Below are 26442 nucleotides of genomic sequence, written 5' to 3' on the forward strand. Positions count from 1 at the left end.
CACACGCCCTCTCTAGTAACCTCACTAGTCCCCTCTCCGATACAAGCAGAGACATGCATCCCTCGCAGAACGACGAATCCCCTGGCGCGACGATTCACTCCAGCTTGACAATCCCGCGAGTGGTGGTGGATCATCAGCCTATTTGGGAACTGTGATACCATGTCCTGATCTTACAGACCCGTCTGAAACTGCATTCCATGTCCTGTTGTAGAGAGACTAGTTATCAAAACCCAGTTGCGGGAGCAAGTCAGGGACTTTGCCGGTATAGGCCGCTTATGACAAAAAGAGCCAATCGACAAGAGCAATTAGTATGAATAATTATATTAGATCTCCGAGCTTAGGGTTGGGAAAAACAGTTCGCTCCAAAACACATCTTGGATCCTGCTCTTCGCGTGTGCAAGGCCGTTGGTTCTGATACTTCCTACCTATCTATCCTTTCAAGATGATATCAACAAGGAATAATCATCACGAGTGGCCAGCGATGGATTTTGGTTGATTCTGGACATGTACCGGAGTTTCCTTGGCTAACATATCAATGCTTTTGTTCTGTTGCTTGAAGATCTCCACTTCACATCCACCTCGAAGGATGGCCACTCGTAAAGTTGCCAGGATATTATTTGCGGCGTTTGAATGGAGGTAGACGGCACCATTGAACAAGGTGGTAGCATCCTTCCCTAGTGCCAAGCGCATCATCGACTCGCCTCCAGGGTGTTCATGAATAAACTTCGACACATCGTGAACGACTCCACCGATTAATATTAGAAGATGACCCTGCGTAACCTTATCATGATACTCATCCCACTCCATAACAGGTAGCTTACTGAGTGGCGGCCCCCAGTCAAGGGATTCGCTTTCAATATTCAGTTTCTTGAAGACTTGCTGTAGCCGGCTCTTACCAATCTCATTTTGCCGGAAACGTTTCAAATCATAGGCTAGTCCCAGTTGTTCGCAGAGCTTGATACCCCACTTGGTAATATCAGGCTGATACCATTCAATCCCGTTGCGGTAGTCGGAGGGAAACTCATGGTGGAAATTGTGATATCCCTCTCCCATCGTGATGAGAGCAGTGATGAGATGATCCCGGGATGAGCGGCGGTCATCGTAGGGCTGTTCCCCAATCCAATGAGCCAATGAATTCACACAGAACGTCGCCTGGTTAACAAAAAAAGACCGAAGGATGCCTGCATAGAGGAAGCCTCCGTACCAGTCGTTCCAGCCCAGGCCAGCGACTAGGGTTGGGAACCCCCATCCCATGAAGAAAGCAGCAAGGAAGTAGTACCTATGCTGCAGCACCACCACAGAGTCATTCTGGAGATCGGATATATCCACCCTGTTGTTTTTCCGGGGCTGTTTCGTGATCACCCAGAGAATATGTGCATGCAGCAGACCCTTCTTGACATTATATGGGTCCTGATCTGTGTCAGTATATCGATGGTGGGCTCTGTGTTCTCGAACCCAGAATTTGATAGAACCTTGCACCGCTCCTGCACCAAATGCTGCTAGCAGCCACTTGAGTGTTGGGGAGGCGGAGTAGGAGCGATGGGCCCATAAACGGTGGTATCCTGGGAGTTATTCACGTATCAGTACGATATTACTGGTCTGAATGCTACATATACCCATACGTCAACTGCACTTGACTCGCTACTTGAGGACTCACCTGCGGTCACAGATATTGCAGTTGTAACGTAGTATATAATCGACAGTACCAGTGTTTTCCGATGCATAGGAACCCAGGGAACTTGTAGGAAGGCAATAAGAGGAATGGTTATTAGCATGGTAAAGTTGAACCAACGGACTTTGTTACACCAGGACGAAAGGGTCGTTATAAAATCGTCTTGGTGTGATTGGCCTGCTGTTGGTAATTTCTCAGGCTGGGTGTCGTGTAACCCTTCTATCACCTTAGGATTCATCTTTCTTTCACCCATTGGGACGGTATCTGGAGTTGGGGGAAATCTCTGGAAACAGGAAGCTAGAAGCAGTTCGCTGGACACATCCTGGTGGAAGACGCCCGTTGTTAAATATATCCACTTTGTGGGATGCTTAGGTCGAGGCATGCAGGCAACGTCATCTCTCTAAACTTAAATCTCGATATTTTCTAAGGTTGTCTGGTGTCCTCCCTGTCTTAATTTTCGTTAATTTTTTTAATGGATACGTCCAACGACAATAGAGTGACCGATGTATATCCCATTATGCCTAACATCTTGCAGAGACAAGTATAATATTTAGGTCAATACACGGTGAGTACTTACTCGACTGGCTAAGATGTGAGCCAAGCAGGTCTGGTTGACGAGGTTTCTCCAGTCAAACAGAAGGTATGGCCACATCTCATCGCTGCCTACGGAGAAAAGGATGCCATTTCTTGGTACTACCGATGGCAGATCTTTTTTATTGCATCTGCATAATGCACTAACTGTGAAGGTGGTCGCCTTCCTGGCAAATGAATTTCTGAAGTAGTTCCTGGTGTGACACCGTTACCTACGAGCAGCCGATGATCACCTGAACGACTACCTCTAAATCGGAAGCTCTGTTACGGGCAAAACTGGTGTAAAACTCCGGCGATAGCACTTGAAAATCCAGAAACTGCACATCATCAGATGATTTATTTCAAGCCGAAGGAGACCGCATACTTTCTGCGGGGTCTGCGGCAAGGCCCCCTGCTATTCCTGTGGATCCATACCGCACCGTAATGGGCATTCAACCTATGCCCTCCTTTGGGGCTAGAGGCTGGGGCTGCATCAGAAGTCTTCTCCATAACCGTAGTTTCATCGCTTCAAAAACAATGCGCGGGCCAATAAGAAACCGACCCATCCCCATGAGAGAGCAATTCGATACTTCTCCCTTTAGCAGAGAGCAGACGACTTGATCTCCTGGCCCCTTGGAACGAATGCTCGCTACCATTTTAATCCTACCTTCGGGGGTCATCAATGAAATCCTGCTATTAAGGGGGGTTTCCCCGGATATGGTGGCCAGGGGATCTATTATAGAAATGGAGTACTCTCCTTCCAAAGAATTGAATGGGGAGACATAGAGCTCCTTGATGCATTTCGAGGCCACCATTGTTGGTGCATCGCGCTCAATACTGAAATTGCGAAAAGGTCGCGTGGTTGATTTTTCTGATAGTCTTACGTGATATGCAAGACGTTCTTGAAAGGTATTGTTCACTTCAAGTACAAGACCCGTCAATGTCCGTTCCGCAGAATACGTATACCAGTAGGTTGCCCCAAAATTTTAGGAGCGGTAAGTAAATAAACATAAGAGAAGTCTACCATCCCGTTCCAGGCACGAAAACGTACTGCCCCTCGGCCTTCAGTTCACCTCTCCATCGGACAAATGTCCCTATCCAGAGGTACGAATAGGAGAATATATAGATACTGGGAGAGAGACGAGTATGCCTCAGTGTGCATGGATAAAGAGAAGTGTCACACTCTTTTTTTTTATGTGCCTCCAAGTTCATATCATTGCCGGACAAGGATAAATAAATAGTGGTTTGATATCGCAGATGATGGGTCCGGATAGAAATAAAATGTTCATAAGCTGATCCTTGCCAGATACAAATCTGCTAATATCTCTCCATTATGTACAACTTCATAGTTCCTGTCAAGGCGAGTGAGAGTCCATAAGTTAAGCTGCTTCCGTAATATGTGTAATTCTTCCAACAATGACCCAAGGTTAATCGATTACCATTATGAAGCCCAATGAGGGGACAGGAAACGATAAAGCAATCCTCACCGCGAGTTCCCTTCACCGCTAGTTCCCTTCACAAAAAAAGCAACAACCCGAGGCATTTACGTGCGATGCTAGTTCAAGTACGAGCTTTGCAGACTTTCTGTCAGTTGACGTTCATCGCTCGAAGCAATCATGATGCCTATGGACTTACCAATAGATTTCGGATGGATGGAATGAAAGCTACTAGTCCTACAATTTTCCCTTTCCCAATTTCCTAACCGCCTAGCTCTGGTAAAGCGCGCTAGTAGATAGTTGATCTTTGTGCAACTTCGAGTGCGACTTGTCTCCAATAGTCCGTGTACTGTGTTACACAATCCTTAAGGAGCCTGCGTAATCTCTTTCATTTTACGTAACTAGCACCCTGACCAGCTCCGATGTAATTGGAAAGAATAGCTAAAAGGGTAACACAACATATGTACACATACTCATTCCGCAACTGCAAGAAGCTGCATCATTCAGACACTACTATGTGGTGACGGATTTGTGGAAATCAGTCTGTCAGGGGACCTACGTCAATGAAATTGACCTACTACAATTGACCCCAGTACTTTTGTTAGTACAGTGGGAAGGTGCAGGGATCTGAATCCTTTGTTTTCTGCTGTTCATATGATTATCAGTACCCCAGATGGCAAAAGAGGGGCAAGAAGAAAAAGAAATCAGAGTTGAGTCAATTTTCAAAGTTTCGAGCCGCAAAGGGCTCTATGCTGATCGCAAGAAAAAAGATATGTATCAACTTGTCAGGTGCGACGGCGAAGAGAGAGTCCGTGTAGAGGAAAGGGAACATAGGTTGTCATATATTGCATCTGGACAATCCGGGTTCGAATACGCGGCGTGAAAACCCATGACGTGGATCCACTTTCAGCTGAGGCCCAGAGAGTTACCAGAGACTTCGATCTGAGGGCATGGATATTACGATGAAACCTGGGCAATGCCAGGAGATTAGGAAAACACGTGCTGAAAGGCTTTGGCGGAGAATCACGTTACATTCAGTCAATGAATTCAATGTCCACATTCCATCACTGAATGCTCAACCAGCCTTCTTTAGAGTGCCGCCAGTGTTGACCGTTGATGCCCATAGTTAGATCCCTCATTGCGCCCATCACATGTTCCTGCTTCGGCACCCCATGCTCAATTGAATCCCTAACTCCTGAATATTGAATGGCGATTGTTCAACAGAAAATATCAGATTAGGTCTGTATAGGTGCATATATTCTAGAGAGAGTACTTCAATCCCTACGCACGTGATTAATCTATGGTCAATCCTAGCGCCGGTCCAGTCAGCAGGGGCTGTAGCAATTATCGCCAACTCCCATGAATTGGAACGCGATCTCAATCTAAGGGATATCGCCCACAACAATGACATCGACAATGACAGAAGTCAGAACCGACCAGCAACACGCGGCAAGCGTTTCAGGCAATACAGACAATAACGAATTTTCCGGTCCTACAAGTAGGCCGGCAGCCACCTTCGACGCGATAGCCGATAGTGTCAGCCTGCATGGAGAAGCCGAGTATCCCAGCGGCAGCAAATTATGGCTCCTCATGCTCACCCTAGCTGCTGTCCTCATCTTGAGCAGCATAGACATGAACATCGTCGCCACAGCCGTACCTAGCATAACAGACTACTTTTACACTGTTGCAGACGTCGGATGGTACTCCTCTGCCTTCAGACTCTGCCAGTGTTCCTTCCAGTTTGTTTTCGGCAAGGCGTATAAGCTCTTCTCTATCAAGACCGTGTTCTTACTTGCCAATGCCATCTCCATAGCAGGTTCGCTACTCTGCGGCGCAGCCAGTACATCGACCATGCTGGTCGTAGGCCGGGCTATAGCTGGCCTAGGATCCGCAGGCCTTCTCTCCGGGTGCTTCGTTATCCTCGTACAATCAACCCCCTTACACAAACGACCTATGTTCACCGGCATGATGGGCGCCGTCGAAGGCCTAGCTACGCTATCCGCACCACTTCTCGGCGGAGCCATCGTGCAGTCCATTAGCTGGCGGTGGTGTTTCTACATCAACGCACCTCTCGGTGCCGCTACCCTAGCACTAACCATATGTTGTTTCTCCGACCCGCCAAAACCCAGCGCCATCGCCCGCATGGGCCTCAAACAAAAGATCATACAACTCGACCTAACAAGCAACCTGCTATTCATCCCAGCACTAACATCCCTCTTCCTAGCCTTCTCCTGGGCCGGCACCAAGTACTCCTGGCGCAGTGGCCCAGTAATAGCCCCTCTAATCACCTTCACCATCCTCACGGCCGCCTTCATCTACAACCAAAAACGCCTCGGAGACGCCGCCGCCCTCCCCTTCCGCATCATGAAGCGCCGCAGCGTCATCGCCGGCTGCATCTTCATCATGTGCGGTAACAGCACCGGCAACGTCCTCGAATACTACCTGCCCACCTACTACCAAGTCGTACGTGGATACACCCCCGCCAAGAGCGGCTACATGATGCTCCCTATCATTATCGCCGGCACCGTTGGCGCACTCATCCACGGCTTCGGGACCAGCGCTATCGGCTACTACGCCCCGTTCATGCTTTTCGCGTCGATCATGATGCCCGTTGCCGCGGGCCTCATCACCACCTTCAAGATCAATACTAGCTTCGCCGAACTGATCATATACACTGCCTTCTCTGGCTTGGCCTACGGTATTGGTTTCTCCGGTCCGCAGAACGCTGTCCAGACGGTGTTGCCCGTGGAGGACGTGCCGCTGGGTACGTCGATTATGCTGTTCGCTCAGTCGTTTGGTCCCGCTGTGGCGATTGCTGTTGCGCAGGTCTTGTTTGTGGATCAGCTCTGGGTGAATCTGACTGGTCTTGTGTCTGGCGTTGATGGGGCGAGTATTGAGAACAGTGGTTTATCACAACTTGTGGAGAATGTGTCGCCGGCAAAGACGAGGGATGTTCTCGTGGCGATTGATAGAAGTCTCATACAGACGTGGTATTTGGTGATTGGACTCGCATGTGCCACGATGGTGGGGAGTTTGATGATTGAATGGCGGTCGGTGAAATCGAGACGCGATTAGATACCATCCAGCAATACCCTACACAACACTCTATATAAATGGATAGTAATGTTACACTCCCTCACGAAGAAAAAATGCACCCCTCCCCGGATCCCCCACCCTCCCCACCTCCAACAACACCCTCCAAACCCAAACCCCCAAATCCACCTTTTTAAACGCCCTCCCAAACCACTCCTTCCCATTCCTCGCAATACTCCCCGCCCTCTCCCTCCCCTCCTCACTAGACGTAAAATACCTCACCACCTCCGGAACCTCCTCCATCCTCAAACTAACAGGAATGTAATGCACCCACGGCCACAGTCTTTCATCATGCCACTCCCTAAACAGAGTCTGTTTAAGGGGTGCTGAATTCGACGCTAACAGGCTATAAAACCTCCCGCTGATCCCATTCCCATCTAGATCGAATATCAGCTTTGATTGTAAACCCTGATCTTTATCGGCCCAGGAGCGCGGATGGAAGAAGCGGCGCTGGGCGCGGCAGGAGGCAGGTGAGCAGTTGAAGATGCGGGTGAATGAGATGGTGTAGAGGCGGGTGTTGAGGAAGGTGGATTTTCGTGTGGAGATGGAGGTTGGGGCTTGGTGGAGGTAGCTGTAGCTGTTGTGATGGTGATCTGGATTTGTGACTAGGCTGACGAAGCGTTGGCGGTGAAAGTTATTCCAATCGTTGGTGTTTGTGGCGAAGGCGCCGGTTGTAGAGCCCGCCCAATAGAGGGTATTTTGTTTTTGATGCCATGGGATGTCTTTTTCGGGGGTGTATTGGAAGTCCGGTGCTAGGTAGGCCGGACTGGGGTAGAGGATGTCGGTCATGGTGGATAGGGAGCCTGTGGAGAGGATTGGGAGGATGCCTGTTATAGGGCGGAAGGAGGTTGGGCTGAGGAAGATGCCGTGCTTTGTGCTGTGTTCTGGGTGGAGGCAGAGGTTTTTGGCTTGGTCGGGATCGGTGATGAATGGGAGGTTGGGGGCTTGTGCTGGGGGTTGATGGTCTTGGGTCTGGGTACTGTTGGGTTGGTAGGCGCAGGGAGCTGATATAGTATCCCATGTTGATTGCCTGGACTGATCCTTTATGCTCGGACTGGTATGGATATTGTTTGGCGGTGGGGGTATCATTCTTGGCTCATCGAGATGATTGACCAGAAATGTAATGTCAGGCAGAGTAGCGGGTATATTCTCAAGTAAGGTATCGAGTGTATGTTGAATATCCCGATCAAGCACGCGGAAATCATGCGAGCATTTTGTTTTGCGTGAGCTGCCGGAAAATGTACAAGTCCAGAGGTCGTTACCGGGCAGGTTGTGGGCGTTATGCATGTTTTCGTTGATCTCTTTCCCGCTTAGCTTCAATAACGGTAGTATACTGTCGTATATAGCATCGTAATCGTCAATTATCGGCGACTGATGAGCAGACGCATATTGGAACCAATCCTCGAATCCTGGTGGTGGTTCGATCTTGTAACGTCGGCGATACTCGTCGCATGCAGCTGCGTATGTGCGGGATTGTTTGTGGAGGGTTTCTTCGAAGTCGAGTCTGGCTTTACCCATCAATGCTGCGATGGGGTGGTTTTCGATTATTGTGTTGTTTGTGGCATATATAGTCCATATGTTTGCGATGTATGGGATTATCGCTGCAAGACCAAATGCCCACACAATCAATCGCCCCTTTATATTAACTGGAAGCACTTGAGTAAGTTGTGCAAGTACTAGTAATGAGGCGACAACGTTCAAAAACGCTTTGAGGTCTGATGACTGGTTGAACGGGCTACTGGCGGACAGAGTGCTGAAAATTTCGATCAAGATAGCTGCACTCCAAGAAGAATGGTATATCTCATAGCCGTCAGCAGAGTACCGTATATTGTGAAGCATTGGGGCTTACTGTCTGAATTGTGAAGAAATACGCAAAGGCCTTGAATACCCCCGAAGAAAGACTGCTAAGGGGATATCCCCAGGAATAGCCGAATATGATTATTTCCGCCACGACGGTCGCTGCCAACATTGGTAGAATTCTGGCAGCGAGGTGGAATGATGTCAACTCAACATTAATGCAACCAGACAGTTCTCGTTCATGTTGAGACATGAGAATGATGGGAATGCCCAGGACACAGACCAAGGGGATCAGTGAGAGACCCAATTCAACAAGGTTCGCTGAGGATGCGAGACTGAATGTTCCCAGCAATGAGATGAGGAGAGACCCGTAGAACGTTTCCGTCAGAAAGGAGAAAGAGCTCTTTCCTATCGAACTGTGTGTGCGGAACTTGAATACTTTTCCTGATATCAGCAATAATGGAAATAAAATTGGCTGGTGTCACATCAGTAATATATCTCGTTGAGAGTGCTTTGCCTGACGCACGAAACTTTGTAGGACCCCAATTTCCGACTTGAACCAAGAAGTTATGCATACACCGATAGCAATCAACCATAAGTGTGTGGAACGCAGAGATCCAGCTCTCGGTTGACTAGGGTCCTGCTTAATGAAGTATATTGAAAACTGGTGATATCTAGAACTCAATCTAGATAATATGGGCAGTGTTGCCCACGCCACCATTTCGGAGCCAATTTCGGCGCATTGTGTGAATGAGTGGTGTGATAAGATTTGCGTGAGAAGGGCAGGAGAAACTATCCCAACTGCTTTGTCCACCTGGACAAACGGACTGTTCGTGAACATGGCGTTGAGTACGCTATGCTGGTAAATCCATTCGAACAGGTGAGTTTTATTGTTTGCTTCTATAGAAGGAAGAACAAGGTGTCTTTGCAGAGATTCTAGCATTAATCTGTTAAAAAATGGGCAAGGCTGGCTACGAGGTGTTTAGCGCTGGGATATTAAACCCGACACACGCATACGTCTAGCACTGGTCAGGCTGGCCGAAAAGGAGGGTACTGGGTAATGGACTCCTGTCAGCTCACGCATGTCGATCATCGCAAAATGTCCAATCTGAATCGTGTAGCCTCACGAGGGATGTTGGTGCTAGAGGATAAAGTAGGTGGCCTAGTTAGGGCACCGAGTAGGCCCGATCCTTTGTGCTGAATCTCATTATTTCATAGGCGCGACAAGGCTGTTAGCACGTGGGGTAAGGCTGAGCTCTTGTCATCCAAACTCAATTTGGTTAATCAGGGTCTTGGGATTGTAGATCATCATTATATTTTAGTAATAGTTATGCAGGTGTCCGGGATATACTGCCACAGTAAGATTATAGTGAGATAGCCTTGGGACAGCTAGCCGTAGTGTTACTAATGGAAATTTGTGATTCTTCCTATGACCAGTAGAAATCCTGGAAAGAACAGATCTTACCAGGTGCATCATCTAAGATGGAAGATATCTCCGTGTGTTTACTCCTTGTCGGTCAGAAGTGGGAAATCAGGGGTCTGTCAGTAAGTACTGGCGATCAAAAGCAGCTTGGTATATATCGCGCCTCTCGGCAGGAAGAAAGGAAACGAAACAATGAGCCAGTCATCTGAAAGAATTTTACTTAATTATTCGCTGTACTATTTACTATCTTATGTTGTAGCGGTACATGTGTGCCCCGATAACATGCACTTCTCATTCTGAGCTTACCAAGTAAGTAGCTTACCTTCCTCCTCATCACCGATACCCAAGACTATTCATTCTCCCCCATCTCTACTATGTCGAACAAGAAGACAACTTAGAAAAGTCTATATATATCTACATCTAGTATCTATCATCTTGATGGAAATTTGTGTACGGAGTGGGGCGCATTTTTGGTGACACTTAATTTGTACCATCAGCAGACATGGCATGCGATCAGCCACTGTCAAAAATAGAAGGGTTAACATGGATATATACTTACTGGTGCTTAGAATGTATGGTGTCCAGACGAGCCAGGCACTGTTACCTACGGAAATTTTAAAGATTTAGTATCTGGGCATAAGCTGTGACGCTTGATAATATTCAAGGACAATTACTACGAACCCGTTTATATATTGCGGATCCTCTCCCATATATTTATGAGCCACCTACTACTAAGCCTACCGGACATACCGTAATTCACCACTCATCTAGTACATGGTTGCGGTATAATATGAGTATGAGACAGAAATGATAAGGATGGCAACAACACACCCAACATCATAACAATCGAGAGCTACTGTCTAGCAAATTACTCAGCTTGCATCGTCTCAGACTCATATGAGATGACCAGAAGACACACACTATGCAGACTTAGTATGTCCGATAGGGTATGAATTATTTCCATCGAATCAACAACCAGTGGGACTCCAGAATTTTAATCATTATCAGACAAATGCAGTGCGCCTTGCTTTACACAACCAATTCTGATCTAAGCAGTAGGTAAAGTAAGTTGGAAGTGGTTTCCTTCCATGTCTATCTGAACCGGATTGGGTCGCGTATATGGAATTGGCCAATCAACCCCGACCATTGGACGCGTAGGAAAACGGAAGAGGACTAATCAAACTACACAGGTAACATGTGATCCTGTAGGGTCATGATCGAGTATTTGCATATACGCCATGTGCTCAACGGTGCTGAATCTGTTGGCCATTGGATAAATATTAAATTGGGGTTTAAACCAAGAAGTGATACTTCGTGGCGTGATTTCATGCATATACGCATAGATAAGACGAAAGTCAGGGTGGCCAAGCTTCATCCACATGCCGGATTTGGAAATGGACAGGAAGAATCGGAGATCGAGGCGGATCCTACGGGATCAAGCTTATCGGAGATTTTTGGCTTGCATTTCCTGCCACGAGGGACCTGCAGACGATGCATCTTAGCGTGCATACTTCGATCGATTATACTTTTGTATAGCGATCAACTACACGTTGACTTTCTTTTTGAGTTGAGTTGTACCATGATATCCTATTAACTTTGTGTGTATCTTTCTGCTACTTGTGGATAATAATTGGCGGAGGGGCATGCCGTCCCTTATTTTTCCCCGCAAACCCCTCGTGTCGGATCCCGGCGTAAAATGAGACTTGGCTTGGCTTTAGTCGGAGTTTATTTCTTGCCTGGGATTATTTTGTGTCACCCAGATCTATTGCAAACCAAATGATTCGATTGGAAACCAAGAATACGAGTCAGACACTATTGCACGCAAGCAAATGACACCAAACCGGTTCCTGCAGTCGGTGGGGGGGGCGCACTATGCTGAGTATGCTCACCACCGCCGGCCCCGCCGCCAGCATAAAAATCTAACGATGGCCGTCCCGCTACTAATGCGCTCCGGTCCGGAACGTCCCTGATTTTCCTGCTGCCCTCCAGTGATTGATTGTCCGTCTCCTCCCTCTCTCCCTCCTATTTCCTCTTCACCTCCTCTCTCCCTCCTCTCCCCCTTTCACCCTTTCCTCCCTCCCCCGGGATTGCCTGCAATTGCTCGCCAGCATGGCTTCCCCCAAGGTTCCGGATGCCATTGCCCCGGCAGAGCAGCCGCCATCGCCCTCCACCGATCGCCAGGATTCCATGGCTTCCGCAGCCAAGATCATTCAGAATGCCAAAGCGGCCACGGACAAGGAGCAGAAGATGACCCTGCTCCAGGGCGTCAAGCTCTATCCCAAGGCCGTTGCTTGGAGTATCCTTATCTCCACCTGCATCGTCATGGAAGGCTACGATATCAGTCTTGTCAACAACTTCTACGCTTTCCCTCAATTCAACCGAAAATACGGCGAGTTGTCGGCGGATGGAACATATCAGGTGCCAGCACGGGTATTTGACTCCCTCCCCTCTTGTTTTCCTGGGACATCCATGCAATTGCACCATCATCCCGCACGCCATGCAGTGCTCGCGTGACACAATTGGCTAACAGAACGTCTCCTATGCAGTGGCAATCGGGTTTGAGTAACGGTGCGTACGTCGGAGAAATTATCGGCCTCTTCATCAATGGCTGGGCCTCGGAACGCTTCGGATATCGTTATACTATCATGGCTTGTCTCGTTTTGATCACGGCGTGGACTGCCATCTTCTTCACCGCCCCGAACGTCCAGGCGCTGCTGGCTGCGGAAATTCTGGCCGGTATTCCCTGGGGAGTGTTTCAGACATTGACCGTCACTTATGCCTCGGAGGTGTGTCCGGTGGCGCTGCGTGGATACCTCACGACCTACGTCAATTTCTGCTGGGGATTGGGACAATTGATCGGTATCGGTGTGATCAAGGGTATGATCAATCGGGATGACCAATGGGCGTACCGGATCCCATATGGACTGCAGTGGATGTGGCCATTGCCCCTCTTCATCGGGATTTCTCTCGCACCAGAATCCCCATGGTGGTTGGTCCGGAAGGGCAAGATCCAACAAGCCAAGAAAGCCCTGCTGCGATTGACGAGCGTGAACCGAGAGACCAACTTCGACGCCGACGAGACCGTCTCGATGATGGTTCATACCACATCCCTGGAGAACAAGATCACCACCGGGGCCAGCTATCTGGACTGCTTCAAAGGCACCGACCTGCGCCGGACCGAGATCGTCTGCATGGTGTGGGCCATTCAGAACCTGAGCGGCAACTCTTTCTCCAACTACTCGACCTACTTTCTTGAACAGGCAGGCCTGAGCACCGACAATGCCTATGCATTCGCCATGGGCCAGTACGGAATCAACATGGTCGGCGTCTTCGGAGCCTGGTTCCTCATGTCCATCGGCCTGGGCCGGAGAACACTCTACCTGTACGGCCTCTGCGGGCTGTGCGTCATGTTGCTTGTCATGGGATTCCTTGGCCTAGTACCCGAGGAGCACAAAACCCAGGCCGCCCTGGCCACCGGCTCCATGATGATCGTATGGGCGCTCTTCTACCAGTTGACCGTCGGCACGGTCGCCTACTCCCTTGTTGCCGAGCTCTCCACCCGCCGCCTTCAAATCAAGACGGTCGTGCTCGGCCGCAACCTGTACAACATCGTCGCCATCGTCTGCGGTGTCCTGACCCCGTACATGCTGAACCCCGGCGCATGGGACTGGGGCAACTATGCCGGCTTCTTCTGGGGCGGCATCTGCTTCCTTTGCATCGTGTACACGTTCTTCCGGGTTCCGGAGCCCAACGGACGGTCGTTCGCCGAACTCGACCTCCTCTTCGAGCGGGGAGTCAGTGCGCGCAAGTTCGCCCAGACCCAGGTCGATGTGTTTGACGAGACCATGGAGCATGGGTCGGTCGATCACTATCAGACGGAGAAGACAGTGGCGGCCGATGTGGCGACCGTTGGGAAGGAGAATTCGAATTCGAATTCGAATCCGACTTCAACTTCACCGCAATGATGAATGACGCTCCTTTTGTAATAACAATTAATATAATAATGTACATAGAGACAGCTAATAATGAACATAGACGATTAATGATTCATTCTCATGCTTACGAGTCGTTAGGTGGGCTTGATGTTACTACTTTGACAATTGACAGGTTCCTCATGACATCTCCGAGACCAACCCATTATACAGTCCAATCCACTTACTCATTCGACCACTCCGGCTTCTTCTTCTCCGCAAACGCCGTCATGCCTATCGCCGTCAGCATCAACCACTTTCCAAAGGAAAGAAAGAAGCAGACTCACCAATCTTCTGATCCCTACTCCCAAACAATCCATGAAACAGTCTCCTCTCAAACTCCACTCCCTCCCTCAACCCAACTTCATACCCCTTATTTACCACCTCCTTACCGGCCACCACAGCAACCCTCGAATAGCCCGCAATCGTCTCCGCCGTCTCAACCGCAACATTCACCACCTCATCCTTACCTCCCTCCACCACTCTCGCCGCAACCCCCCACTCTCCCGCCTCCTTTCCACTGAAGTTCTTCCCCGTCAGAATCAACTCCATCGCCTTACTCTTCCCGACGGCCTTCGTGAGCCGCTGCGATCCACCCGCACCGGGAATAACCCCCAACTTGATCTCAGGCTGTCCGAAAGTCGCGGTGGACGTGCAGTAGATGATATCGCACATGAGGGCGAGTTCGCATCCGCCGCCCAGGGCGTAGCCGGAGACGGCGGCGATGACGGGCTTGCGGATTGCGTTGGCGAGGTGCGACCAGGGGGCGATGAAGTTGTTGCTGTATGCGGAGGAGAACGTTAGGGGGGCCATTTCTTTGATGTCGGCGCCGGCTATTTATCAGAACATTTGGTTGTTAGTGGTGTGTGTTGGTTGTGTTATTGGGAGGGCAGTGGCGCACCTGCGAAGGCTTTCTCGCTGCCGGTGATGACAATCGCGCCGATGTCTTTGTCCGTGTCGTAAGTGGTTAGGGCATCGTTGAGTTCTTCGAAGAGTGGGCTGGAGAGCGCGTTGAGGGCTTTGGGGCGGTTGAGGGTGACTGTTGCATTGCGATTGAGGTTGTGGTTAGTATTGGATTGGTCACATGCTTGTTGCTATGCTATTGTTTGAAGGGGACTGTGGAAGGGGCATACTCAGTCCTACGCCCGGCTTGGGAGTCGAGGTGAGGATGTGCTCATATGCCGAGGTTGCGGTTGCGGAGAACGGACGGCCGCGGGCAAGAAAGGAAGTCAGAGGGATGGCAGTGCGGGAGGAGACGAGACGGGAGCACTGGCGGGAGAACATATTGAGAGTAATTACTGATTATCTAGTATATGAGAGGAGAGAAATGTGTGAAGAGATCAATTGCAGATGTGGTCGAGAGAAACAGTCGGGGAAAGGGAAGGGGGATATGATGATGATAGTAGCAAGCTCCCCGCAAATCCCGCCGAGTTAACCCCGGCAATAGCCGTGACAGCTTTTGCACGTGATAGCTATTGCTGAGTCAGCGGCCCCTGAGGCGCAGTCATCATGACAGTGGCTGGTGTCACCCAAAACGGGCTTAGCGGGAGCAGCCCGGCAGTGGCCAGTTTTCCCGCGAGCAGCTGCTGGCTGGCTGGGCTGTCCTTCACCTTCATCAGCTGAAGCACTTTCGCATTCCTAATCCATTGCTTTCTGTCCGTGCTCGGTGCTGTCTTTGTGCCCTATGCGCTGAGTCTACTGGGTGCCTTCTTGTCCGCTTTTTCGTCTCCTCTCTCTCTCTCTCTCCACTCTCCTCTCTTCTTCCTGCTACGCGATAGATAGCCACATCCACATTTCCACCATGGACGTTCCTGAGCCTGAGCAGACGCCTTTCACGGCCGTGACGGCGCAAACCTCGAAGCTGGCTAGGGTATGTACATACACTTTCTCTGATCTGTTTCTTGCAATACCTGTCGCAATCCTGCACCCAGCGCAGACGACATACCCATGCGCTATCCCAACAAACAACTCCTACCCACGGACCATGACATGACATGATAAGCTAACTACTACCTCACACAGCAATACCAAACCTACCTCGACGCCTCCACCCCATTCACAGCCTACCGCTGGACCGGCACCGTCGTCCTACTCCTCATCTTCTTCCTGAGAATCGTCCTCGCCCAGGGATGGTACATCGTGGCCTACACCCTCGGCATCTACCTGCTCAACCTCTTCCTCCTCTTCCTGCAACCCAAGTTCGACCCGTCCCTGACGCAGGATGAGGGTCTGGAAGACGGCGACGCCGCCGCACCCAGCCTGCCCATGAAGCAAGACGACGAGTTCCGTCCTTTCATCCGCCGTCTCCCCGAATTCAAGTTCTGGCACTCGGCCACTCGCGCCATTGCTATCGGCTTCGTGTGCTCGTGGTTCGCCGTCTTTGATATCCCGGTGTTCTGGCCTGTCTTGGTGGTTTACTGGATTATTCTGTTTGTGTTGACCAGTGAGTCTACCAAAATCTGCTTATCTTTGCTGGGAGGCGAATTTGGTGGAAGGCTAACCCGAATCAATCTACTAGTGCGCCGCCAGATCCAGCACATGATCAAGTACCGCTATGTGCCGTTCTCGTTCGGTAAGACGCGGTACGGTCGGTCATAAAAGCGACACGAACACAAAAAGAAAAATAGATATATCTTTTCGTCTGCCTGGATAAATGAGTCACGGCAGATTGCAATGAGATGTGATGAGACGAGACGATGATGTGGTGTGATTTGATGATGAAGTTCGTCATGTCATGCTATGCGATGCTTGGCTTTGTGCTCTTTCTCTGATGGCTTACCCTAGTACGTCTATATATTATTGATGAATTAGATGTGACCGTCCGGGATACTTCTCCCCTTCCTGTCTATGCCTTACCCCATGTACTCTCCTTCATGCCAGAACAGGCTGTTGGTAGACACATGAGGACAATGGAACAAGACAAGCACAATAACTACCTTACAACCCCTTTAATTCTCGCTGTTTCCTTCTCTTCTCTTCATGATGATCTTTTGAGTGTGACCTCGTGTGGCCTTGTGTGTGCATGTGTCTGTGTGTGAACTGACTTTATGAAACTTTACTACCGGGATGTTATACTAGTATCTTCCTACTATTCAATGTGTACAGATTTAAGTCAATGCCGTTTATGCTTATTGTTCTTCTCGCTTCTTTTACTCCTGCGTCTGCCTCTACATCCCTGTGCTATTAGAACTTAAGCTTATCTTTACTGTATTGTGTGTAACTTACTGGTATTGTGGCTAACGAATAGATCAAAGTGTTGCTAATCTGATAGTTAGTCCAGTTTACAGGATCCCGGGATAAGTATTCTTCAAATAGTCATCGACTCCCAGTACTAGTGGTAAGTAGTAATGGGTCAGGCTTGATTGGTCTAGTAGTGGGTACTACTTATATAGCAGAAAGAAAGCCTGAGGTTCTTCTCTACTCCTTCATGTTGTAGAAAAACCACATTATATAGAGTCACATGTGTGATAAGAAGTAAGTAGTAGTTACTTGTGGCATACAGGTAAAGTTCATTGTTGTCTATTCTAGACTTTTGACTATGTGCATAGAGTAAAACATCAAGGTCATCGATGGAAGGAATAGGAGAATGTAGGAAAGAAACGTTCACATGCCATCAAGGCAATAAGTATCAATCATCATCGGTATGTAGGAAACATAGCAACATTATTATTCAAGGGGAAAAGCAAAATCAGATCTCAAGATGCTCTACGCTGTTCCTCTTCGGGGTGATGTTGTCCAATGACAGAGCGGACATGGCGCGACTAGGTGCGGGACGATCGAGTTCTTGCGTCTTGGTGCAGATCCAGGTGGAGGCGTACATGTTTACACTGTTTTCCGTTAGTATAGTTATTCGTATGGTATAGATACCAATATGATGATTATGCTCACCGGTCAATGCAAGTGCCCGGGAATCTGGCACCAACGCGGCGGGCAGAGAAGCCATTCTGCTCAAAATGCTGGATATACCATGGCTCGATGCTCGCGGAACGGAGTAGTATCCGGCCACCCATCTTCAGGGCGTGATTCAGTTTCTGTGCTTGGATGGAGGCTTCTTCGCCTTCGGGGTCGAACCAGTCCATGGAGTCCATGACCTATATGATTTGTCAGTTTGAGTGTATTGCGAGGGTTGGAGTAGAGACATACCACAGCTATAGTCAGGCTGCGTGGCTTGATCCGCTTGATCACTTCGTTGATTTCGTCTGTGTGGATGCGGAGACCGTCGAAAGCGCCGGGTGAGGAGAGCTTCACGTGGGCCTTGGGGGAGAGGTATGCAGGATGACATCTGCCATTCATTAGTTAGGGAACGTATGCTTCAGTGGCATGATGAGCTTACCTCCGCGAGAACTGTCCCTGCAAGCAGAGGAAGTAAAAGTAGTTGTCGTTGCTGATCAGAGTGTCCTGGACCACCGGATCCAAGGTGTCTACCACGTACTCCCAGATCGACTTGCCACTGACATCCTTCGCCTGCTTCATGTCCTTGTTTAAGCCGTTTCTCTTGAAGTAGTCATCGATGATCATGTTACGCTGGTTGCGAGGCACGCCTGCGGCCTTCCATGCGAACCATTCTGTTCCCACCACTGCCCAGTGAAGAGGCTTGCTCATCAGGACGGAACGGATTCGGGGCCAGATCTCGCGCTGTTCTGCCAGGGTCTGGGCTTCACAGAGCTGTCGTACCTGGCTTTCCAGGCCGAAGACCTTGAAGAGGTAGCGGACCATCTTGATAGCGTGGCGCGATCCACCCGTCTCGTAGAGTCCCTTACCAGAAGAGGAAGTGAAGATATGGGTATGCTCCAGCCAGTACTGGAAGGCTTGACTAGACAAGTGTGGGCTCAGTCGGGAGATGAGTAGGTTGCGGAACTCGGGATGCTTTCCTTCACCGAAGATCTTCCACACATCGCGGTGGCCCAGAGCCATGAAGCTAGCCACCTTGAGTTCCAGAAGGTGGTTCTGATTTGGGTTCAAGTCAACCGCATGGACACGACGCGGGCTCTTCTGAAGGTAGTCGAGGATGTTGTCACCGGCGCTGGTGATGGCCAGAATGACATCGTCTCGCTTGATGTCCAGCAGGCGGTGGTCAACGCGGGGGTCTTCCCAGTTGAAAGCATAGATATACTCGTTTCCGAACTGAGTGTGCTTTGGGAGGAGGTCATTGTAGAAGATACGGTGGTGGTGATTTTGGTAAAAGGACGAGGGGAGAGGCAGGTTCGCGCTCAGATTGATCACAGCCGACTCATAAGCCTTGGATCTGATTTCCTGAGTGCTGTTCACAACAGCAGTCTCCATCTCCTTGCGATGGTTGGCGGGAGAGAGGTACGGTGACTCTGTGAACGAAGCATTCAACTTCTCTATGGCCTCGCGACCTGAGTGTGTGGTCGAATCTTTCTGGCAACCGACAAAGATGTAGTATGGGATACCACCCAAAAGGTAGTTTCTCTCGCTGGCAGAGATTACGGTTCCGAATCGGTACTCCAGGTAGTCACGGCGGGCTGCCTCCAAGCTGACCCGGTCCACGTCGAACCAGGCACGCCAGAAGACACGACCGAGCCAGTTCACATGTCGATTGAAGGCACCACCAGTGTAGTTACGCGATGAGACATCAACAATGCTTTGGACTATCGGAGGTCAGAGGGATTGCGTCGACAGATGCTACCAGGCTTACCATAAAAGTCACACACTCCGAGAACGCCAGTAGGCCTCAAGAGTGCAGGTAGCGCGTCGATGACACTGTAGTAGTCTGCATCGTATGAGCACCACTCTTTCACAGTCACTAAGCGCACCAACCTGGAATCATAGACAAGCTATAGCTCATTGTTGCCAAGTCGGCACCGGCGCTGCTCTCGTTGCGGGGATCGATCTTGTCATCCTCCGGCAAACGGAAGGAGCGAGCATCCTGGCAGACAACGTGGATGTTCTTCCATCCCAGCCTCTCGAAGCGCTGGCGGGCCACCTCACAGAGCGAGGGTGATAGATCGACCAGATAAACGCGGGAGAAGAAGTCCTTGACGGGTAGGAATGCAGACATGGCTTCAATGTTGTATCTAATAGTGGTTAGGGGTCGGTTGGATGTTGTGTCCTCGAGAGTACTCACCCAGTGCCTCCGCCAATCTACATTGTTAGTCAGTACTCATCACTCGGTAAGACTGCATAGGTGATACTTACATCAACCCAGACAGCCTTGCCAGACTGAAGCTGATTGTTCTCGACCTTGTGCTTCAGTTGGGCTGCAACCAGGCCCAGCATATCCTCTCGACCGCGCAACAAACGCTTGCGAGTAGCATCATAGACGCCAGCCTATGTCCAGTATTGTCAGCCAATGGAACTAGGCAGTCAACTGGCAGTTGTCTGGCATGCCTGCGTCTTGTAGAAGCTCTCGAGAGCATCCTGTTGGCCATTTCCGTGCTTCTCGTGGGGTTTGAGGAATGTCGCGTATGCGAACTTGAGATAGGTGAAGACACCGCTATTGTAGTCAATTTTGCGCTTCTGCGACGACAACATCATGACCACTGCGACGAACGCGCAGACCGCGAACGCAGTTCCGGCAATGTAAACATGTAGCCAGTTCAATTGGCCCCAAAAGGGACCGGTTGTACTGCTGGAAGACATGAGAGCGCAAAGGGGTGTAACGGGATAGAGTTGAAGCCTCCTGTCGTAGGAAGGACAGATGAGAGGCAGATCTCCTGCCTCGAGATTGCGAGAACGGGCGGCTTCTTGAATCAATTGCTCTGCAGCACCGACAGAGCAATGCGGGAGAAGTTGGCCACATCTTTGGGATGCACGCCCCACTTGCGACAGCCCCTCCTGGTCCGAGTTGAATTTAAAAAGACATGAGCGCAGCGCGATGCCCTATCAGGGGGACACATGGTCCGGGGATGATAAGCTGCATTGGCTGTCCGTGGTAAAAGAGTGAATGGCTCGCGGGAAGAGGTGGAGGAAGGATCTCCGGGTGATTCTTGCGGACCAGCTGGCACCGAATTGCAGTAGGAGGCACTCGTTAGCAGAAATTGAAGAGGAGAGTTGCAGAGCTTGTATGGATGCATCTGCGTATAGTTCGGGTAGACCAATCAAGGGTGCATGTGCCCGCACGCCGTGGGCTCCCGGAGCCACTCGCCGCCAATGAATCCCGCACGCCAGCCCCAAGCACCCTGCTCTTCCAACTTATTGGTACAGGCCCCGATCAACGGTCAACACCCATCCATCGTCTTGCCAATAATAGCAGTCATACCAAGAGGTTGTATCGGGCAGATCCTCGATGCAGACGCACTGCCGTCGATTCCTCCCTCCCTTTATTCCTCCGTCCCTCCTTTTCGTCGCTGGTCAGGTACTAGGGCGATCCCGGATCCTGGGAGAGGCACATGTCTGATAAACTTCGTACACCCACGGGCAGTTAGTGAACTCCAGTATAGCATGAAAGCATAAATTTTCCAAAACTACCCGGCCTGACAAAGGAGTTACAGGCTGGTCTGCGACTCTCACCCGGTCCATGCACGTACGCATGCCCCCTCGCCGCCACCTGAAGTCTCCGTACATGTTACCCCTCCTTGCAACCGCGATAGCCGAGTGCTTTATGTCTTTCAGGTTAGACATGTAGACTAACCCCTGTAGTATCGGATTAGTTGACCCAGTTCGTCGCTCGCGCTGAGGATGTTCGGACTTTATGTCCTCCAGGATTTACTCGAGTCGTAGCAGAGTGAGATTCATGAATGGACATGTGTTCAACCTTGGACTCGTCGTTCTTTCATCGATTGCATGATCGACTGTAGGAAAGAAGCCCATCGTCGAGAACAATGTACACAACCAGCCATCAGAAGATCTTCATATCGTCCGCGTATCTCAAGAGACCTCATCACATCCAAATATATTGTCTCAGTGTCTTTCCATCTCACTCTCTTCACTCAATTGCCTGAGGTGCAAGTGGTCCACAAGACCTTGCCCCACTTCAATAGAGGTCGTTGACCGTCCTTATATACCTGGGTAAAGGAAGATTCGCCGTTCAAGTCTTCTATTTGCTGCATGAGTGTAGTTTCATCAACAATCAGTAGATAATGAATCGTAGTTGATAATACTCGTGTAAAAGCAGAGGAAGTATGAAGATTCGCTGCATGGTCGCCATAATGGTATGGGTAGAGACTAAGATGTGATGAGAGTGCGAAGACTAAGGTTAATTTAAAGACTTATGTAATATGGCCTTGATGCCCAGACATTGATTATGCTGTACGTTCTGAATACGCATTGGTCTATCGAAGCTAAAAGGGGAGATAACATTATACAAGACACCGTATTGTTCCCTGTAAACGAACGATAAAGTACCTCTAACATACGTAGGAGACGTAGTTTTTTCAGAGAGCTGATCCATTCGTTGAGTGTCTGATCAAAGAATGTATTTTGGAAGTCTGCTCGAATAGTACTGCTCAAGGATACTAGACTTAAGGCTGAAACTTCTAACACTGAGAGCGGTTAATAAAAGCTGTTGTTATTATTAGCCTCCTATCAGCTCATAATGTTTCACAGATTCGAATCGCCGTCGCCAGAATCAACATTGATCGTAATCCTCGGCGCCAACTTGCCGAACTCCTTTCAATATATTCTCTTAGCGCTGAGGCACTGCATACCTCAACCTAAGTTCTTAATATGTAGGGCTTTCCCCCGAACCTGCATGAACCTGAGTGTCAGTTACCGCCGCGAAAGCAAATTTTAGAACCACTATCTTGTTTACCTTGCTACCTTAGAGATTGACAACATGTACTGGTAGGCTATGGGAGACTCACCGTTAGCGCCTACAGATGATCCGCTCCCTTTGTAGTGGGCCACCGCAAGCGCCGGTTCCCACTTTTGTCATATGGATCCGCTGAGACAAGCGCTCAATATGATTCTCAAGAATGCTATTGGGCTAGTGAAGCAGCCGGTAAAATATCCGGCCCACTAAGTAGTGCGTCCTTTCTTGGTAGTTCCAACTATGTATAGCAACGATGCATATTGGCAATCGCCACGAGCCTATAGACAGGTGTCGTTAGTCGCAAAATGCAGTATCTCTGGAAGGGTTTGTCAAATCAGCTGGTAACATGTCAGGCGATGGCTAGCCTCGGCGCGCATACATCAGTCGATGCGCACGTCGGTTGATTCGTTCAGACTATGCACTGCCCTATGGCGGCAATTGAGCATGAATGTGAGCCAACGAAATAGTCCTAAATCTGGATCATCGTGAGCTGAATTCAAGGCTGAAGCGCCGTGCTGGCGTGCTGTACAGAATTCATCCTTGTCTTCAGCTTCATTGGCCTTGACGGAAGGTTGAGCTGACGCGGCGCAGCGCCAATATCCTCTCGAGGATGCAGATTTCGAACAGTACAACAGCAAAGGGGAACCAGGTCGTCCTCAGAATCAGGCTATTAAAGTCGGCTACTATCCGGCCAATTCGAGGGTTGTCCATTTGCACTCACACGGCTTCAAACCACCGTCTTCCCAATTATCATATACACTTCCATATTTCTTCAGGCAGAACATAATCCTACCTCCACAATGAAGCCAGATGTCACTACAACCGTGGTTTCGCACCCCGAGACCTTCGACATCGGCCTCAGCCCAACCGGGGACGCTGGCAGTGCCTTCCATACCCAGAACGACCCCTCCGCCCCCTATCAGCGCGAAAACTACATTGAGCGCAAGACCGCAGTCGACATTCGCTGCTCCTGCGTCGACGTTGTCCATGGGCTACTCAGCCCGGACGGTAGTTCGTATGCAACCCTCATCGTTCTGCAGTTCCGGTTCGACCCACGCAAGCGTGCCCGTCGCATTTCCCAAGTCGATATCGAGCTTCAATTCTCTGGTTCTGAGCCCGGTGCAGCAGACCCAGAAGTCTATGCCATTGCTCCCAATGAGCACCTCAGTGTCTCCCGCACTACTCAGACTGAAACAACCTCCACTGAGGGCTCACTGACCTTTGGTGCGGGAACTGTCGTCAGCAACTTTGTCGATGCAAGCAGTACGGTGAAGTATGGGCATGACATTAGTCGTGAGTTGAGCTATGCTGCGACAGTCGTTGGGTCGATTGATCTGCGAGGCCGGAATTACGGGAAGGCCAACTGTGCCTCGTGGACGTTGATTGAGAATCCCGCGACGAAGACGGGAGTTCCCGCTGCCATGAGGGCAGCCATATTGCTGAAAAGAAAAGACGAAGGGAAGTTCCAGGCCAATGTCTCCATTCGGGCAAAGGCGGACTGGAAGACGCAACTTGAGTGGCTGGTGGGGTCGACAAGAGCAGATGATCCCGTTCTTTTTGACCCTACTTTGAGTCCCACTAGTGACAAGTACGATGATATGGAGTTGAAGATGGGTGATATTGATCTCAACGGCATCTCGGAGATTGTGGTAGAAAGCGGAAAGACCATGGCCTAAATATGGGAAGTCGCTGTACGTTATAATGCTTTTGTCTGCTGCTACTGTATGCCATGTTCAGGATGTTAGTTATTCATTATCTAATATCATATAATGTCCTTTGATTTGCCTTTCCAAGCCATAACAACCAGTCAAGTTTGGAATAAACAGACGAAATATATACTTTTGAACTTGTGGCTTGGAGCCATTCCGATATTAAAAACTGAATGCGCTTGGAAATCACCGCACTGCTGCTTGTCACATCTTGGGTCACAGTGCAATGAAGGTTATTACCAGGATCTGTCTCTGTGCATCGGGTATGTGCAATTTGTTCACCAGTATCACCTGTATAGCTAAATGCGGATATAAAACAGACACGATGTCTCAGCTTCTACCAGAGTCAGACTATATACTAGGGGCAGCAGTGATAACAGCTACAATCGAAACACCATGGAGAACCTACCAACAGAGATTCTCGGAATGATAGGCAAGTTCATTGCCTTGGACATAGATGGGAATTGCGAAAAGATACGGAGATCGACCTTGCTTGCTTTGACTCTGTGCTGTCGGAAATTCCACAAGATATTCGAACCATTACTCTATTACCATCTTGACCTGGGATACGGCATCCCCCTGACCGACGCCCACATCCATCTCGTTATTCGTCTCTGGAATCACCCCGAAGTGGCAGACTGGGTTCGCAGCGTAAAACTGTTCTGGTACTTAGACAAAAATATACCAGTGCATGACGCTAGTGACGAGGATATTGATGAATTTGCGAAGTTCGTGCCCAGAGCATTAAACAAGATACTAAGGCCAGGTGAAGCGTTCACAGACGAGTGGGAGGAATGCCTGCTCGAATTCAAGATGGAGGCTTGGTTAGGAGTCTTGTTTGTTGGCTTGACGCATCTGGAACGCATTGAGTTTGAGCATGAAGACTCACGTCTTTTCATCAGCATTCTATATAAAGCCGCAGAGCGAGAGCAACCCTTTCATGAAACCCAACCATTTCCTTTCCTTCGAGAGGTCATTGCTCACTGCCAACTTGATGAAGGAATAACCGAAGCTTTCCTCACTCCGTTTCTCTATTTCCCAAATGTCCAGTCTATCACAGGTTCTTCGATCTCGGCTGAATATAGCAGTGATGATGGGTGTCATCTCTACTTTCACGAACCACCCCTCTCAGTTGGTCCCATAAAACAGATTTCGTTGGGCGATGTCCGGATGTGCACCGGGATGCTCGACTGGCTCAAAGTATGCAACGAACTGGAACATTTCTCAATCGAAGCCTCACTTCACCCAGACGCAGAGGTGATTGAAAGACGCTTTGATACTCAAAAACTTTTTCAGGCTCTTCTTCCATTCAAAGATACCCTCAAATTTCTCAGCGTGACATATGATAAGCAGTACAATTCTTGGCTTGACATGAGCGGAGGAATCCCTGTTTGCGAGGATAACATCCCGTTTGAGTCCTTTCAAGAATTCTCTGCCCTTGAGCATTTGACTGTTCGGCATGCCCACCTCGTATCAATCTTTTCGCACGCTGCTATCAAGAAACCTAGCATTGGTCGGCTTGTTGACAGGCTTCCGAACTCCCTTCGAACTCTTTCTGTCCAGGACGTTCTCCCCGATAATAGTGGTCTGCTGGCGGAACTCTTGATGGTTGCTCAGGATCGGAGCTTATTTCCTGACCTGAAGAGTTTGAAACTCAGGGACAGGTCTCTGATATGGACTGCATCAGATGATGAAACGATACCGGATGGAACAACAGTGGGTGGGGCAGCAGCGGGACTGAATATGACTCTCGTAAAAGAAGAAGCCGACAGAGAATATGCGGATACAGAAAGGTTGAGGCGGCAATGTGAGGCTAGAGGTATCGACATGCAATGGTTCATGGAAGGTATGTCGGACAGCGAAGACGAGGGTGAAGTACGTAATGCAGGACATTAAGCCTCAGCTATCGTCGCTAAATGCACACCTGCCTCATACGGCAAGTATCCTGATCGGATCAGTCTGGTTCCTGGTTGATGATTTGGACATCTGACATTCAATGTTATAGTTCGCAGTGGAGTCTCATAGAGTTTCAAGAGTATCTTCTGCACCGGTCACCAG

The 26442-nt window shown here is 49.5% G+C and overlaps 9 protein-coding genes across 9 annotated transcripts; 5 read left to right on the forward strand and 4 right to left on the reverse strand.

Moving 5' to 3' along the window:
- Positions 1–323: 323 nt before the first annotated feature.
- On the reverse strand, positions 324–1910 carry BO79DRAFT_224512 (acyl-CoA desaturase; the record flags this gene model as incomplete). The annotated part of the gene is made up of 3 exons (XM_025683680.1): positions 324–425; positions 568–1562; positions 1658–1910. 3 exons carry the CDS (start codon positions 1908–1910, stop codon positions 324–326), a joined length of 1350 nt encoding a protein of 449 aa, XP_025543821.1.
- Positions 1911–5094: 3184 nt separating this feature from the next.
- On the forward strand, positions 5095–6753 carry BO79DRAFT_187085 (MDR family MFS transporter; the record flags this gene model as incomplete). The annotated part of the gene is made up of 1 exon (XM_025680520.1): positions 5095–6753. One exon carries the CDS (start codon positions 5095–5097, stop codon positions 6751–6753), a length of 1659 nt encoding a protein of 552 aa, XP_025543822.1.
- A 51-nt stretch (positions 6754–6804) lies between these two features.
- BO79DRAFT_272381 (glycosyltransferase family 90 protein) lies at positions 6805–8740 on the reverse strand (the record flags this gene model as incomplete). Its single annotated transcript, XM_025687428.1, has 2 exons — positions 6805–8571; positions 8621–8740. The coding sequence occupies 2 exons, from the start codon at positions 8738–8740 to the stop codon at positions 6805–6807; spliced, it is 1887 nt and encodes a 628-aa protein (XP_025543823.1).
- A 3360-nt stretch (positions 8741–12100) lies between these two features.
- Positions 12101–13956, forward strand: BO79DRAFT_234895 (putative MFS alpha-glucoside transporter; the record flags this gene model as incomplete). Its single annotated transcript, XM_025684424.1, has 2 exons — positions 12101–12421; positions 12538–13956. 2 exons carry the CDS (start codon positions 12101–12103, stop codon positions 13954–13956), a joined length of 1740 nt encoding a protein of 579 aa, XP_025543824.1.
- Positions 13957–14024: 68 nt separating this feature from the next.
- On the reverse strand, positions 14025–15341 carry echA (enoyl-CoA hydratase echA). Its single transcript, XM_025684425.1, has 4 exons — positions 15096–15341; positions 14864–15001; positions 14250–14795; positions 14025–14196 (listed from the first exon to the last, which is right to left on the reverse strand). The coding sequence occupies exons 1-4, from the start codon at positions 15244–15246 to the stop codon at positions 14147–14149; spliced, it is 885 nt and encodes a 294-aa protein (XP_025543825.1). The 5' UTR covers positions 15247–15341; the 3' UTR covers positions 14025–14146.
- Positions 15342–15580: 239 nt separating this feature from the next.
- BO79DRAFT_42287 (Rer1 family protein) lies at positions 15581–16698 on the forward strand. The gene is made up of 3 exons (XM_025689230.1): positions 15581–15832; positions 15985–16405; positions 16481–16698. Exons 1-3 carry the CDS (start codon positions 15764–15766, stop codon positions 16558–16560), a joined length of 570 nt encoding a protein of 189 aa, XP_025543826.1. The 5' UTR covers positions 15581–15763; the 3' UTR covers positions 16561–16698.
- Positions 16699–17650: 952 nt separating this feature from the next.
- BO79DRAFT_234898 (class I SAM-dependent methyltransferase) lies at positions 17651–20565 on the reverse strand (the record flags this gene model as incomplete). Its single annotated transcript, XM_025684426.1, has 9 exons — positions 17651–17789; positions 17851–18053; positions 18106–18244; positions 18296–19574; positions 19622–19696; positions 19744–20000; positions 20051–20067; positions 20122–20253; positions 20314–20565. 9 exons carry the CDS (start codon positions 20563–20565, stop codon positions 17651–17653), a joined length of 2493 nt encoding a protein of 830 aa, XP_025543827.1.
- Positions 20566–23475: 2910 nt separating this feature from the next.
- BO79DRAFT_187095 (uncharacterized protein) lies at positions 23476–24351 on the forward strand (the record flags this gene model as incomplete). Its single annotated transcript, XM_025680521.1, has 1 exon — positions 23476–24351. One exon carries the CDS (start codon positions 23476–23478, stop codon positions 24349–24351), a length of 876 nt encoding a protein of 291 aa, XP_025543828.1.
- A 429-nt stretch (positions 24352–24780) lies between these two features.
- Positions 24781–26280, forward strand: BO79DRAFT_137737 (uncharacterized protein; the record flags this gene model as incomplete). Its single annotated transcript, XM_025678136.1, has 1 exon — positions 24781–26280. The coding sequence occupies one exon, from the start codon at positions 24781–24783 to the stop codon at positions 26278–26280; it is 1500 nt and encodes a 499-aa protein (XP_025543829.1).
- Between the last annotated feature and the right edge of the window lie 162 nt (positions 26281–26442).

The sequence above is a fragment of the Aspergillus costaricaensis genome, assembly GCF_003184835.1.
Source record: "Aspergillus costaricaensis CBS 115574 unplaced genomic scaffold BO79scaffold_3, whole genome shotgun sequence".
Taxonomy (NCBI): Eukaryota; Fungi; Ascomycota; class Eurotiomycetes; order Eurotiales; family Aspergillaceae; genus Aspergillus; species Aspergillus costaricensis.

Excerpts from the sequence above, each read along its gene's own strand:
- echA (XM_025684425.1), bottom strand. The coding sequence starts at position 15,246 with ATGTTCTCCCGCCAGTGCTCCCGTCTCGTCTCCTCCCGCACTGCCATC. Across the intron at positions 15,002-15,095 it reads CAAGCCGGGCGTAGGACTGA|TCACCCTCAACCGCCCCAAA; the intron begins GTATGCCCCTTC and ends GCAATGCAACAG. Across the intron at positions 14,796-14,863 it reads CAGCGAGAAAGCCTTCGCAG|CCGGCGCCGACATCAAAGAA; the intron begins GTGCGCCACTGC and ends TCTGATAAATAG.
- BO79DRAFT_42287 (XM_025689230.1), top strand. The coding sequence starts at position 15,764 with ATGGACGTTCCTGAGCCTGAGCAGACGCCTTTCACGGCCGTGACGGCG. Across the intron at positions 15,833-15,984 it reads AAACCTCGAAGCTGGCTAGG|CAATACCAAACCTACCTCGA; the intron begins GTATGTACATAC and ends TACCTCACACAG. Across the intron at positions 16,406-16,480 it reads TATTCTGTTTGTGTTGACCA|TGCGCCGCCAGATCCAGCAC; the intron begins GTGAGTCTACCA and ends TCAATCTACTAG.